Raw genomic sequence first — 14,750 nt, 5'->3', positions numbered from 1 at the left:
CACTTATGACACGAGTAACCAGCTTCTGGCAGAAGTGTAGTGCCATGACATAATTAAAGCTGCTGTGGAGAGGCTGACACAAAGCTGCATTATATTCTGTTGAGTTCCATCATTACTGGAGCCTTTTCAGGGCTGTAGGCAGGCTTTTCACAGTCACTGTACCCAAGTAATACGCAGAGACTTTTTAGAAGCTAGAGTAGAGAAAGCCAGGAAAAACCCACATAATAAACAAGCCACTAATGTTTTGAAAACCATAGTGTTTATTGTTACAAATTAAGGTAAACCAGGTTTCTTGCCCAGAGCTGTCTCAACAGAGGATGAAAAGAAACAGCCCTTCCTTTGTTACAGTGAGAACTTTGGTGCAGATTAACTTAGAAAGTGCCTCTCTACCCATTACAATAACACTCCTTTAATGCATTACACTGAAGAACAGCTTCAGGAGGTGCTGCAGGAGACAGCAACTCTCTAAGCAGTAAAAGTGCACCTTCACCTTCTTGCAGCAGTTGAATTCCTCACTAGTTCATTTCCCATCCCCTCTTAAGAGGGCATTGTCTGTCCCATCGTCTTCCAGCTCTTTGAGACAAACAGGCCCCGACTTTTAGCAATGGTCACTAGGAGGCGTCCCACGTAGTATCCGTTCACCTGGCCTACACCATCATTCTTACCCATTGAAAGCAGGAATGTCAGTGATCCTGGGAAGAAGAGGCAGAAGTTTAAGTTACCAGTTTCACAGCTAAATACTGAATGTACATATACAGAGCCACTCTCTGTTCAGGCTCTTCTGTTGTGATGGAAGTGCACAATGGAGCGGGGAAGACTGTCCTCCCAAGAGGCAGACAATAAAACTGCAGTAGAAATAAATGTAAGTAGACTGGGAAACCTTTGAAAAAACAAATGTTTGCCCAGGTATCTTCCATCCACGCAGAGCAGCTTTCAGAATAGTTACAGTATTTTCAAATGGGTTACTTATCAGTGAGACTCATCACCTAACTAGAATTACTTTCAGATTGAATTTTTCACTTTGTGTTATAGTTTAAGAGAATGGAGGGGAAAGTCAAGTCCTCTCCTCGTTCTTAGGATTTAATTGGATGGTAAGCAACTTAAGGGTTGATGAATGGCTGAAACCTGCCAGTATATTTATCAGGAAGACAGCAGTGAAGAAAGGAGATGTTGCATATGCAGATTGACACAGGTAATCAACTTCTACAGTGTCTTTGGCAAGAACTAAGGTGAAGCCTGAGCTATAAACCTATATAGCCAACCCCAGCTGTGGGTTCCTTCACCTCAATTAGTATCCCAGGCAAGTTTTAAAACATCTGTTCCCTGCAGAAAAGCAGCTCAACAGCTAAAGCCAAGCACTAAGATGATGTTACCTGGTTGGTAGGTTTTAAGCGGCTTGTGTGTCAAGCTGTTGATGATATTTGACACTACGACGTCGGCATGCAGCCCAGCGTGGTATGCCATCTTTGGTTCTTTCAGGTTTGCACAGTCCCCAATGGCATAGATGTTGTCATAGCCTTCCACCTGGAGGTGCTTGTTAACGTTCAAAGCTCCATTACTCGCCACTTTGTCTCCTGTTTGGCAAAACAGTAAGTTTTGAGAAAGAGTTTGGTGTTGTGTGCTGTGGCCTGAGACCCCAAAATGCCGTTGTTATCGATGTGTCAATGACACAAAGTGAAGCGTTAAGATTTTCACTCTTTTTTTCTACGTGTGAGGCAAGAGATGCTTTCTGTCTTGTAATAGGTAATTATTAACATTCTGATGAGTGAGTTATTCCTTGGTATTTTGGTGGAAACATGGCATGATTAGCAGCTAGCATACATGACTTGAGGGAGGGTCAAGCAAGTATGACATCCTGCCCTTGGCAGCAGGAATTACCATTGACTATGAGGTGTAATCTACCTGGTGCTGGACGAGGGCGCTTGGAGGTATTAGCAAAAGGAGTGGAGAAGACTGGGGGCCTTGTCATCTGTAAGTTTCTGACGTTCACATTTCACAGCTAAGTATTTAACATGATGTTAGGGCGTTTGCTATGTCAAGAAAAACTCGAGCAGAAGACACTGAGGACCTGCTATGCTTCCCTCTGTGCAGCAGCTTTTCACTTACCAAACGCAGTGGCATATGCTGAAGAGTTAATCTTTATCCCCGTGCACAGGACCACCATATCAGCAACAACCTCTGTGCCCTTTTCTGTCCTTACTACCATGTCCTTCTGGAACTGGTTCGTTGTGAGATTTTCCACGTTGCTGACCTTCTCACCTGTTGTGACAGAGAGCCCTGGGTAACAGGCCTTTACTCAGCTGCTGTTTCCAGCTCGCCCAGATGTTTGTAGAGAAACAGGAATTCAAGGGAGCCATGCTTAGTCCCCAGAAAATTAAATGGGCAATAGGTCATCAAAAAGAGGTGCTGTGGCCAAAGGAAGAGCAGCTTGGAGGGTGTCAGAGTCTAGGTCTTCAAAGGCATTGTTAAGTACATACTTAATAGGAGGCGAACTCCTTTCCTGAGGAGAATCTCTTTCACCTCCTGACGGACGCTTTGTAGCAGCTCTACATCAGCTAGTGCAATTTTTGAGTGAATGAGGGTGACCTGTTGGCGACAAAACAGCAAATGGGCAAATGTGAATGGTATGGGACACCTTGCATGTGGGAGCAGCAACGGACAGCTTCCTTCCACACTGCCTAATGCCCAGGGAGACTGAGCTTAGTGAAGGGCATTTAGTGCCAACAGTTGCACGTACTGGGTGCTCTTAAAAGAAAAGGCATTGTCTGGAACCTCCTGCCTTGCAGTGATCTCCAATACCTCCAGCAGGACCACGGAAGAAGAACAGCTTCAGAGACAAGCGAAATATAATTAATATGTTCCTACCTCTTTGGCTGGGTACTCTGTTTTGATCTCTGCAGCCATCTCGACACCAGCAGCACCACCTCCCACTACCACGATGCGCTCAGATTTCTCAATCTTGAAATAAAGAAGAAACTGATGTTACTCAAGCTCAACTAAGGCAAGCAGTGCTTCCTAAGAAAATCGGTCCCTCACCTCCTTAACCATGTCTTCGTAGGTCTGGATGGCGCTTTCCATGTCAATGACCTTGTTGAACTTCCCAGGGAATGGTCCATCACTGCCAGTTGCAAGAATAAGGTGGGAGTAGTGAAGCTCCTGAGGGGGCACAGGGTTGGACAAGATGTTAGACCTTGTAAAATGAGAGCCTAAAACACAGTTGTTGCCTCCTAGGTACTATTTACTCATTCCATCTCCACCAGCCTCCACTGATAAATAGGAAAATATTTGCCACTGTCAGAAAGTGGCTTTAAGAGATCTGATCCAGCTGAAGCCACGTAACTGCCTTCCTCAGGGTCTGAGAGGCATGCTGATCTTCAGATGAGCCCAGTGCTGTGAAGAATCTACTAGAAGCTTACAGGAAATAAGGCAACTGCTGTGCCAGTAGAGGTTGCCACCGCAGCTGAAGTGCTGAACTCAGAGTCCAGACGGGCACAAGCGCATGCTGACTTCCCTCCTTCACTCCCTTCTGAACAGAGGTGAGATGCTTTGGCTGAAAAGAGCTCCCAGAGCTGTTGCCAATATTTGCCTTTTTTTTTTCCCTCCTGTGGTTAGATAAGGATCTGAGCTTCAGGGTTATCTGAGCTCCAAATCCAACCCTGAGAATAAAAGCTTATCTCAGTACTAGATGGGATGGAGTGCTTACAGCACACCTGTAATTCAGCACAACCCTAGGCCACTGATCTTGGGTAGAGGTGATCCTGCTGTTCCACGCAAGAAGGGGAAGATGGTCTGTTTCCAGGCTTGACAAGGACGATTAAATGCCATGCTATTAGCAGACACAGCTTTTAGGTTTTAGAAGAGATGACTGGGAGCCTGCTTTTCTCTTTGGCAGTTCTCCATAGGAGGCCACTGGTTTCATTGCTCAGTGCCTGCCCAAAGGGCCCGCACCGGGGCTTGTTTGGGATCAGATATTTCAGCCAAAGTGAGGCTTACGTCAGAACAGGACCCGCTGTACGTGTGAGCTCTGAGCCTGGGGTGCTGTGTGGAGCAGGTTCATGTGCTTGGCTGACCTAAACTGTAGGAGATATGGCACCCAGACTGACTTCCAGGTAAGTCAGCCAAGCTACCCTGACAAGGCACGGCATCACCCACCTCGCCATCGCTGAGCAGGACCTGCTGCCTCTCGGGGTCTATGCCCACCACCTTGCCTTGTCGGAAGCTGTCGCCAAAGGTGACGGTGTAGGAGATGAAAGTCTTCCTGGCGAATCCTGTGGTAAGAGGAGGGAATAGAGAAAAGATCTCCTTCCATGGAAGTTAACAGACCCTCTTCCCTTCTTCTCTCAAGAGGACCTTCCTGAAAGCACCGTATGCAGCTGGGAGTGTGGGCTGGGCCCCTCCTCTGTGCTTGCCCTGAATTCCAGGGCCTTTCCCTTGGAGCTGGTGATAAAGTCAGCTCCTGCAAAATCAAGTGACAACCCCAGCTACACTGTTTTATCTCTGCTCCCTGTATACAGTCTCTTACTGATTTGCCAGCAAGTGCTCCAAGGCCTTTCAGGCAGGCTGGCAGGATTTTTTCTGTTTGGATAAGATTTTGACATCACTTTGATGCACATTCCCAGCCTCGAATGCTACGTTCCCCCTCTAAATCCTGGACTGGGGGGGTTACCCAATCCTCCCTAGATGAGGCCGAGCGGATGACTGACAGAATTTTGTCACATACAGCCTCAGGGCTGAACTACTCAGCATGCCACACGCAGAAAGCCATGCCATCTGCTGCCCTTCCACTTACTGTGCATTTCAGCTTAGCCAACTTCTCAACTCAAAGAAAAAAAAAAGAATAAAAAGGGCCGTCCAAGTAGTTATTACTTCCTTCCCCTGCAGCCCAGGGATTAGCGTAGCACAGACAGCACGTGGGTTTTCCCAGAACCGAGTCATCATGTTTTCATCGGACAGGGGCAGCAGGCACTGTGCGCCTCCTCCCCTGGCACTGAGCTGCCGCAGTGGGGGACACGCAGATGCATCGCTCGGCTTACCGCTCTCCACGGAAGCCCGGAGGGCAGCGACGTTGTGGTGGAAAGCATCTCTCATGTCCACCAGCACGAAGGGGACGGCCCAGGACTTGAGCTGGCTGGCGGCCGCGATGCCACCAAAGCCGCCGCCGACGATGACGACGCGCACAGAGTCGTCCACGGACAGCTTGGAGCCCATGGCAGCCGGCGGGGCTCGGCCGGGATGAGAGGCACAGGAGGTTGCGTGGGCCTTCAGGCGGCCGAGACCGCCGGGTGCCGAGCTTTGGGGACGAGCGAGAGCAGCGGCGCTGCCTCTTCCCGCCCCGTGACTCAGCGCTGCGTGCGATGGGCGGGCCGCGCGGGGCCGAGCCGTGCTGAGCAGAGCTGAGCTCTCCCTCCGACATGGGGCAGGAGCCAAAAAGAGGCTTTTGTTTTGCTTCCGCAAGTTGATGAAGAGCGGGTGCTGTCTGCGTTTGCCTTGTCCTTTGTCAGCTGTGAGTGCTGATTAAATGGATGTCGTTTCAGTGCCCCTTTTAGGATGGCTAGCTTGTTGGGAAACCCGCGGGCGGGGCGGCTGGGTGGTGCCATCCGGATGGTTCGCTCCCTGCATCCAGCGAGCGCTCCTGCACACAGAAAGGATGGGGAGTAAGAGAGGGGCGAGCCCAGCATCGCCGTGCTGGAGACAGCGGGATGGAAGGGTTGCAAACAAAAGGACATCCGGACCCTGATGTTCTGAGGGACAGAAGCTGCCCCCGAAGACTGTGGACTCCTGCGGCATTCCAGATAAATATAGCCGAGTCAATGTATCTGCCGCGCACACTGCAGCGCTGTGAGCCGGCGGAGTTGCCCCACGTGTCGCAGGCTGGCTTGGAGGCTGCCTCTGCCCTTCAATCCTCCTCCTGACGTGTGCCAAAGCAATCCCCTTCAAACCCCACGGGTGGGGGAGGGATGGAGGAATTGCAACTTTTCAGGACTAACGGGGCGAGGCGGCCCCTGAGCTGAGCGATGTGTCCGCCAGCCGGCTCGGGCTGCGGGCCCCAGGTAAGCCAGGGGCAGAAAATCCCGACCCTGTTCACATGCAGGGATGGAGCAGCACCGTGCGGGCTCGCTGCGGGGATGCTGCGAGGGCTGCGGCCGCCAGAGGGTGCAGGCGGCCCGGCCGCGGGGCAGTGCAGGCTGAACTCTGCTAGTCCTAAAGCAAATACCTTAAACCCGCCTCGGAGGCAAAGCGAAATGCCCCTGGGCATTGCTACCAGAGGGCTTTTTCCTCTTCTTGCCTTCAAATCAAGACAGAGCCAGTGGAAGGGACAGCTCTCCGCGCTCAGGTGCTATTTCTGCTCCCAGGCAAGGGGGGAGATCAGGTGAGCCGCATGTTACGCCAGAAGATCAAAGCCAGCTTTCATAAGAAAGGGAAACCATTGGAGCCGGTGAGCTGGAGATGCACCAACAAGACAACGCCAGCGGTGCAAACAGGACCCAAAGCAAACTGCAGTGGTAAAAGGAGTCTTTGTGAACACTTCAGGAACCTCGTGTCCAACCTCAGGCAAATGGGAAAAACCTCCGAATGCTCAACAGAGTGTGGTTGGACGGAGTTCTCTGTGCGCAGGTGTGTGCTTAGCATTGGCTAACATGTTGTTTGATGGTGTTTATCTGGCTGTCTGCAAGCAGGCAACTGCAGGAAGAGTCAACCAGTGTCACAGAGGGCTTCGTCTTCTGCCAGCAGGCCAATATGACGAAGGCACCCGTGGAGGCTGATGGCAGCTCTTGGCCTGCCCTGCTCCTTCTCTGGAGCTCATCACATCTGTCTGTCTGATGCCCTCGTCTACCTTGAAGATGCAATGGGACCAGTGAGTTAGCTTCAGGTTCTCTGTCATGGCATGGGGGATGAGACATGCAAGGATCTGCCTCTGCTCTGTGCTGGGAGACGTCACCTGGAGCACTGTGTCCAGATGGGGAGTCCTCAGTACAGGAGAGACACGGAACTGTTGGAGTCCACAAACCTGATCCAAGGGATGAAAGACCTCCCTGCAAGGACAGGCTGGGCCTGTGCAGCCTCGAGAAGAGAAGGCTCATAGCAGCCTGTCAGTATCGAAAGGGGCTGTAAGAAAGAAGAGGACAGATTCTTCGTGGGGTTTGCTGTGATAGGACAAGGGGAAATTATTTCAAACCAAAAAAGAGGAGATTTACAGTGGATTTAAGGAAGAGGTGTTTTACAATAAGGGTGTGACAGTGGCACAGGTTGTCCAGAGAGGTGGGGGAGTCACCATCCCTGGAGGTACTGCAGAGCCATGGGAATGTGGCTCTGAGGGATGTTGGCAGTGGGGGTGGGCTGGGTGAGCTGAGAGGGCTTTTCCAACCTCAGTGACTGTGATTCTTTGACTCAGTGTGTGGGGAAAGACATCCCTTGCAAATACAGAGAGCAAACAGCTAATTCTGGACTTAATGATAAATGTTATCAAACTGTGAGGGTCTCTGCTGCAGCTTGGGGTGGGATCAGGTTAATCCAGGGCAAAGAATTGCCTGGAAAAACCAATTCAGACCTGTTTCTGTCTGCTTTTAAATATCAACAGTGGCTGTTTTTTTACCTTGTAAGTAAAATTTGCTTTTAACAAGAATCAACAAGGCCCTGTTTTGTTTATTCTGTCTCCAACCAACCTCAGTGACCTCAGCTGAAGAGGTCCACCACTTCCCATCAACCACTGCCCTCAGCACCATGGGCACCTTGTGCTGGTCAGGTGGGACAGCACAGCCACTTGTACTTACAGAGAGCAAAGCCCACTCCAGATGTGAGTACCTGGGCTCACCTGAGGTGTGAGCACTTTGGGGGTGTGGGGCACGGGCTCTCCTGTCCCTTGGGAGAAACGCTGCTCCAAAAGCCCCAGTGACTGCCTTTGGTTTTCACGTGCTGTACTTCTTTCTTCACCACCCCTTTTCACAGCAATGCCATTTGGTGGGAACTCAGCACTGATTGTGATCTGATGAAGGCAGGTGCAAACAGCAGCTCGGTCAGCTTTGTCCATCTGGGACATCCCCGGCAAGGCCCTGCTCCTGCAGGTTATGGGTTTCACCCCTTCCCCCCATCCCAGGATTTCACTGCAGTGAAAGCACAACATACAATAAAACCAAGTCCTTAAAAAAAGTCAGTCTCGCAGACAGACAGCCTTTGTCTGAAGGTGTAATTACAGAATAAATATGGGATGCAGACCAAGAAGTGCGGTCTGGTCAGGCATGCAGCCTCTTAAAAAAAAACACAACAGAACACAAGGCTGTCATTTAATGCTGAATGTCCACGTCTGCAGCCCCCAGCCCCCTTACCATTAGGTGCTTCTTGCTGACACCTTTTCTCCCAAACCTCTGCCCTTCCTGATGTGGGGAAGGCCCAGAGCGAGGTCCTGCTTACTGCTTTAGCCTCGGGGGAGCCGCGTGTCTGTCCCACTGTGCCTGGCACCACACAGTGCAAATTCCATGCGGGTGTCATGGTTACATGTGTTTAATGAGAGCAATTAGTCGTCGTGAAAATCCGCATGGGTTGGGGGCACGTTTTCTTTATGTCCTATGACATTTTTGAGTGGAAGCTGGAGAGCGTCCAGGAAGAAATGCTGCTGCTCAGCTGGAAGGGGCAGTCTGGAGCCAGGCAGTGCCATGCTGCAGGTGAGAGGGGCTGGACCTGCTCCCTGCCCTACATCAGCACGGCTCGCCCGGTCCTGCCCTGTGTATTCCTCAGTTTTCCCACCTGTCTGCCTTCTCTGTGTACAGTAGGAAGGGGCTGAGGACACTGGGCTCTTCTGAAACCCTGTTTCTGGGTCTGTCAGTCAGAGATGCCTTTGCCTTGCATTGCGTTTCATTTAAACTGTTTATTTGCTTCACGAAAGCAACGGGTACCCTTATGTGGAGGCGAGCACAGAAAGGACCTTGTTGGAGCCTAAATAGCCTTCCTCTGCTGTTTGCTCCTGGGAGCTTAAAGCTCTGCTCCTCCAGCCCCTACTCCTCTGTGTGCTTCCAACCACCCACAAAAGGGGCTGCTTGTTTGCATTCCCCTTGCTTTGTGCCGTGGCAGTGTCCTTGCCGTGCCAACAGCTCAGTGGCACCACGCATCGCTCCCATCCCGGCGTGCAGCTGTGGGATGTGCCTCCCATCCCAGCACCACTCCACCTCCCCAGCAGGAAGCTCCCAAACAAAACACCATTCACTGGGGAAGCCAGGATGCTCCTCGTGCCGGGAGCTTTGTGTATGTGGGGTGAGAGAGGAGACCAACCCAGCTAAATGCACACACTGCATGCAAAAATCCCTGCTTCTGCACCCTTTCCCAAGCCAGGCAGTATCCTGTGCCCTGGCCCCGTTGCATATTGAGGCCAGATGCAAGCAAAGCAATGGGAGAAAGGCAAACCCTGCTGCTGCAGGAGGATGGCTGCTGAGGCAATGGCATGGCTGCTCCCCATCGGCTGCTCTGCGCTGCTCAATGCCACCTCTGTTCTCTGCTCTGGGTCGAAAACGTGGCTTTGTGAGCTAGCTGAGCTGCAGCTTGCTGCTGGAAGCTGGGCGGTCCCAGCTGCTGATTTTCACTTATTTATTTTTGCTTTTGTCTAATGGTGCTGCTGGTGGGGCTGAGCTATGGGTGGCCGTGCCAAGTGGTGTGGGGACAGCGGAGCCCCTTGCTTTCCCCGTGGGGTGTGCAGCCCTTGCTGAGTAGGGAGGAATGGCTCAGAGTCAGCTTTATGGCATAGGGGTTGTGTTCATGGTGTGCCTGTATTGTTGACATCAGGGTTGCTGCTACCCAGGTCCCCATCCTGCCCTTGACCACCAGTGGCTCCCTGCTGCTGGCTCCCCCCCTATTGCCCATGTGGGGTTTGCTCCCTGACCGGCCTTGGGTTGACTTCCTCTGGGGCATTATAAGGGCAATTAGCCCTGTGAAAAAGAGTGATGCTGGAACTGATGGAATTAGGAGGACTTGACAGTGGCCGAGTGCTGCTTGGAACGAGGGCTGGTCCCTTTGCTGAGCACTTCGGAGACACCATGGCCACACTAAGCTGCGTGCTCTGCAGAATGTCTGAAACACCAACTTCCATCAAATTGCTCTCTGCTCCAAAAACCTGAGCAGCTTGTATCCGTGCTCAATGGCAAATGCCTCAGTCCTTTTGTGGGCTCTGGGACTGGGGGAGACGAACACCAACAAGACAGATGTTTTGGACTCTGCTCCTTTGTATTGCTTTTTTGCCCATTTCTAATGAAGTCAAGTGAACAAGCTCCCACCAGGTGATGAGGTTCGGTCGCTCTGGGGCAAGTCATGGGATCTGGAGAGCACCCTTGCTCTGTGTGAGTTTACCACAGTGTCCCCATTGCTGCCTCACTGCAGCCAGGTGTCCCAGGAGCTGCATCCGTAACTCATCCCATCCCCAGAGGCCTCCTGTGGGCTGTACTCCCATCACCTCCTCTGTAGGTCTCTGCAGCACTTTGTGCTGCTCTGATTTTTGGGCTTAGCTCTGACCCCTGATGTACCTTCCCCACCCTACCCCCCCTTCAATTTTTAAACATAATAAATAAATAAATTTGCCCTGCAACCCTGGTACACAGAGAAAAATGTAGAAAATAAATCAAAAGTACTCTCCCCACCTAACAATCAGCACTGCAGAGCACAAACTGAGGGGCCGCCTCGTCCTGCTGCAGGCAGCTCTCAGTCTGTGCTGGTACCAAGGCACTAAACCAGTAAGGCCTTTGAGGTCCAAGTCCCTGCTGGTGCTGGCACACCATGCTGCTGGCACTCGGTGCACACCCTTGGAAAAGGCAGAGAGCCACATGCCCATGGGGCAGTGACATTGCTTCCTGTGCTGAAGTCCACCCAGGAGTGTTCATTGTGTTTGGTGGCATTGGAAAACCTCCAGGTTGCAGAACACTCCCAGAGAATTGTCCCCTGGCTGGGGCTATGGATTCCCGCCTGCAAACTCCGGTTCTCCTGTCCTTTGCTCAATGGCCCTCTGCAGAAAACAGAAGGCACCATTGGAGCTGGAGCACAAATCAGGTTGTGCTAAGAGCTCTGGGCACCCATGGTGCTTGGGTTTTCAATCTCAGGGTCTCATCCTTCCATCGGGAGAGGAACTGAACAGCTTCACCCCTCCGCCGCAGCATCCCTGCGCCATCTCCTGATTGCCTTTCCCAAGAACCCATCGCTATTGTGAGGACGCCCCGGTTCCTAGTCCACGGCACAGGGTGACCCCGGGCCGGCCGGGCGTATGGGGGCAGCAGAGCCACACTACGTGACCCGTGTGGGGGGCCCCTCCTCCAGCAGGCTGAGCGAGCGGTTGGTCAGCTCCTGGGCGCTGCTGGCCAGCTTGTAGCCGAAGAGCCGCATGGCCGGCTCGCAGGCGTCCTGCACCACCTGCGCCAGCTTGAAGGGGATGCTGAACCGCCACTTCTCAAACTGCTCCGAGGAATTCTTCTGCGTGGAGTAAATGCCGTTGCCGTCCTGTGGCGCCTGCGTGTTGGCACGGATCCACTCCTCCACCTGTGGCGTGGGGTGGATGCCGGCGAAGCGGTACATCTCCAGCGCCTTGCGCAGCGGTGCCCGCGCCACGTCCTCGTAGCGCACCAGCATGTAACGGCCTCGCAGCCAGCGCGGCTGCCGCAGCCCCAGCTCGGCCGACAGCCGGATGCTCTCGCAGTTGCCCCGCAACCGCTGCACCTCGTCCTCCTGCAGCGGGGCCTCCCCCTCGGCCGCCCACTTCTTCCAGCTCTCGTACTTGCCCGAGAAGGCCACCATGCGCGATGCCAGCACGGCACGCGGATCCCGCACCAGCTGGATGACACGCAGGTCCAGCCGCGGGTCCTCGGCCAACGGCTGCAGGAACTCCAGCTGCCGGATACGCACCGTCTTCAGGGCCACGTGCTGCTTGCGCCGGCACGCCTCGGCTGCCAGCGTGACGTTGAGGGGCCCGCAGCGGCGGTTCTTGCAGTGGTACTTCTCAAAGACCTTCTTGAGGCTGGGCGTGCAGACGGGCTCCTCACAGAGCGAGCGGCTGGAGCCCCTCCGGAACAGGGCGGCCGTAAGGTGCTCCTCGGGCGCCGGCGAGATGAAGCTCTCCAGGATGTAGAGGTCGCAGAGGAGGAGCTGTTGCAGCACGTCCCGGTACACCAGGGCTGAGCCCACTGCGTTGGCCCCCCCTGGCTCAAAAGTGACCGTCCTCTCAATGTGCCACAGGGGCTCAAAGAGGTAGAAGATGTTGCCCTGCTGGTTGAAGAACTCCCCAACGAAGGAGGAGCCGGTGCGCGTGGTGGCCATCAGCAGGACGTGCCGCCGCGGCCCTGGGGCTGCCATGCCCAGCTCCCCTGCCAGCTGCAAGGTGACGTTGCGCAGCCGCGTCCTCAGCTGTGAGAAGGCTGTGTCCAGCTGCCGCAGTGAGGCCAGAGACCCATTCTCAGCTGGCACCGGGCTGGTCTCCGTCTCGTTGGCCTCTGGCAGCACTTGTGGGGACTGCTTCAGCTTGTCTGACACTCTGCAAGACAGCAAGGCAAAACAGGGCTGAGCCTACATCCATCTGTGTCCCTCCATCCCTCTGTATCCCCATGTCCCTCCTTCACAATAAGGGCAGTGAGGTACTGGCACAGGCTGCCCAGAGAGGTTGTGGTGCCCCAGCTCTGCAGACACCCAAGGTCAGGCTGGACAGTGCTCTGAGCTCCTAATGGAGCAGGTGTCCCTGTTCATTGCAGGGGAGTTGGACCAGTTGGCCTCTAAGAGTCTCTTGCAACTCTGACAATTCTGTGATTCCATGATCTCTGTGTCCCCAGATTCCTCCATCCCTCTGTATCCCCCTGTATAAGTTTCGGGGACCCCCTTGCATCCTTTCCCTGCAGGACCTGGGATTATCACCACATGGAGCAGGCAGGTGGCTCAAAGCAGAGGACATGCAGTATTCCCCTGTTCCCTACCTGGAGATGAAGTTGTTTTCCTTCTCGATGATGACCAGCCCCACCACGAACACCAGCAGCACAGCATACTTGCTCCTCATCTTCAGGCAGTGCAGCACCTCCCGAAAATCCTGGGGCAAAGCTGATCTCCTCTCCATTTGGATGGTGAGTGAGGGAGCTACAGCTTTTGTATCCTCTGCATGTCCACGCTTTCCTTAGAGGATCCCTCAGGCAGGCACCTGATGCTCTGGGCTATCTGCTGGGCACCTGCTGTCCTGCAGCATTTCTTCCCAGGTGGCTCTGGCCTGTGGGGACAAGGAGAGACATGTGGGTGCCTTCCAGCACAGCTCCCAACATCCAGAGAGCTCATGCAAAGGGTCTGGAGTGATTCCCTTCTGCTGGACAACCATGAGCTTGAGAACTCCCAGCACCATAAGAACACGGGGGCAGAGTGTCTCTGTACAGTTCCCGCTTGGCGCCCAGCAGCTGCTGACAGCACCACTTTCCCGGCTCCCAAAATAAATCCACCACGGGAGACCCCTTCCAACACCTCCTCCTCCAGCATCGAAACCCAATCCCCGCCAGCTGCCTGCTGCGCCCAGCCAGAAACCCCAATCAGCCCCCCTGGGCAGGGCCTTCGGCAGCAGGGCTGCTCAATGAGGCTTCAGGAGCTTCCTGTCAGTGTGATGGGGTGCGCGGCTTCCGCCTTCCTCTAGGTACAAAAAGGAAACCTGATGGGGTTCCAGGAACTGTCTGAAGGCCCATGTGATCCCCTGCGCGCATTGTGCTCTCTGCCCCACACGCTCAGTGCCACCATTTTCTCATGTGGGGCCGTTGTGGCTTTGCACTTGCTGGCGGTGACGGCTGCCAGGGGAAGGGATTTGGGCTCTGCTCTGCCATTACCAGTGCAGGAAAAGTGGCTCCAAGGGTCAGCGCTGCCGCTGCCAGCATCCTGGGTGCAGCCAAGTCGGTATTTCCCCCTTTCAGTGCCTGCAGCAGACAAACCACAAATGATGCCCAGACCAGGGGCTATATGGGGAACGGATTCCAGCAAAACCCTGATTCCAAGCCCTGGGGCGGATGTGATTCATTAAATACACAGGCAGCTGAGTACTGGATCCCTGAACCCCGCAGAACTCGGGGTGCACAGAGCTCCCCACTCCCTGCACATCTCGGGGTCTGAGGGCTAGAAACCAGCGGGGACAAGGCTGGGAGCAGCGTGGTGCCCCGCTCGGCATCTTCCTCTCTGGGAGCGCACAGCACGGCCGGGGAGAGGCACAGGCGGCTCTTTGTGAAGGGAACAGAGGGGCTCTGTGCCCCCGCGCTTCTCAGCACCGCTGGGGCTGGAATGGGAGCAGGCGGCCACAGGGAGCTGCCGGGTCCCGTTCCCGAGTCCCGCTCCCGCTGTTGCCCGTCGCTGCCGGAGGTGTGCGCGGTGAAGTCACATTTTCCTCCAAGTGACTCAACGGGCGGCGGGCGAGCTCCTCGAGCAAACCGTCTGCTCGCAGCCCTCGCCTCCCCCTCCCCACCGGGTTAATGGGGGACAGCCCGGCTGAACCCACGGGCAGAACAAAGGGAGGGCGCGGGCGCCGATCGCCGCTGCTCTTTGTCTACAACCTGGGGGAAGAATCACACGTCAGCTCCCTCCGTATTACCGAACGCTTTTCTTCCCCGCGCCGGGAAACACGTCGTTACCCCGACTGCCTCCGCCTGGCAGCGCCCCGGAGCCGGGCGGTGGGATGGGGGGACGCTGGAGACGGCACAGCTCGCTTCGGCCACTGGCTGTTTCCTCCGCTATTTTTTGCACAGAATCAACGTATTCAAGTTAAAAAAAAAAAGGGA

At 54.2% G+C, this 14,750-nt stretch overlaps 2 protein-coding genes across 5 annotated transcripts in view; both read right to left on the bottom strand.

The window, feature by feature from the left end:
• Positions 1-240: 240 nt before the first annotated feature.
• On the bottom strand, positions 241-5,291 carry AIFM2 (apoptosis inducing factor mitochondria associated 2). Its single transcript, XM_042818858.1, has 8 exons — positions 5,034-5,291; positions 4,153-4,268; positions 3,037-3,156; positions 2,866-2,958; positions 2,478-2,586; positions 2,107-2,259; positions 1,374-1,574; positions 241-692 (listed from the first exon to the last, which is right to left on the bottom strand). Exons 1-8 carry the CDS (start codon positions 5,206-5,208, stop codon positions 538-540), a joined length of 1,122 nt encoding a protein of 373 aa, XP_042674792.1. The 5' UTR covers positions 5,209-5,291; the 3' UTR covers positions 241-537.
• Positions 5,292-10,533: 5,242 nt separating this feature from the next.
• CHST3 (carbohydrate sulfotransferase 3) overlaps positions 10,534-14,750 on the bottom strand; it is a 5,696-nt gene continuing 1,479 nt past the window's right edge. Inside the window, exons 1-4 of one of the 4 annotated variants that reach the window (XM_042818884.1) lie at positions 14,564-14,731; positions 13,640-13,898; positions 12,930-13,213; positions 10,534-12,496 (exon numbers count right to left, since the gene is read on the bottom strand). In XM_042818884.1, the coding sequence (XP_042674818.1) occupies positions 11,257-12,496; positions 12,930-13,066 (1,377 nt within the window). In that variant the 5' untranslated portion in view covers positions 13,067-13,213; positions 13,640-13,898; positions 14,564-14,731 and the 3' untranslated portion in view covers positions 10,534-11,256. The other 3 variants (XM_042818886.1, XM_042818885.1, XM_042818883.1) reach the window with 3 other exon arrangements.

The sequence above is a fragment of the Centrocercus urophasianus genome, unplaced genomic scaffold (assembly GCF_019232065.1).
Source record: "Centrocercus urophasianus isolate 14NV4802_14NV808 unplaced genomic scaffold, USGS_Curo_1.0 seq_17, whole genome shotgun sequence".
NCBI classification, from domain to species: domain Eukaryota; kingdom Metazoa; phylum Chordata; class Aves; order Galliformes; family Phasianidae; genus Centrocercus; species Centrocercus urophasianus.
This window is presented reverse-complemented; position numbering and strand designations above follow the sequence as displayed.

Bases quoted from the DNA above. Each gene is read 5' to 3' on its own strand.
- AIFM2 (XM_042818858.1), bottom strand. From the start codon at position 5,208: ATGGGCTCCAAGCTGTCCGTGGACGACTCTGTGCGCGTCGTCATCGTC. The intron at 2,959-3,036 runs GTGAGGGACCGA...CTTTATTTCAAG, and splicing joins ACGAAGACATGGTTAAGGAG to ATTGAGAAATCTGAGCGCAT. The intron at 693-1,373 runs GTAACATCATCT...TCTTCTTCCCAG, and splicing joins GCTTAAAACCTACCAACCAG to GATCACTGACATTCCTGCTT.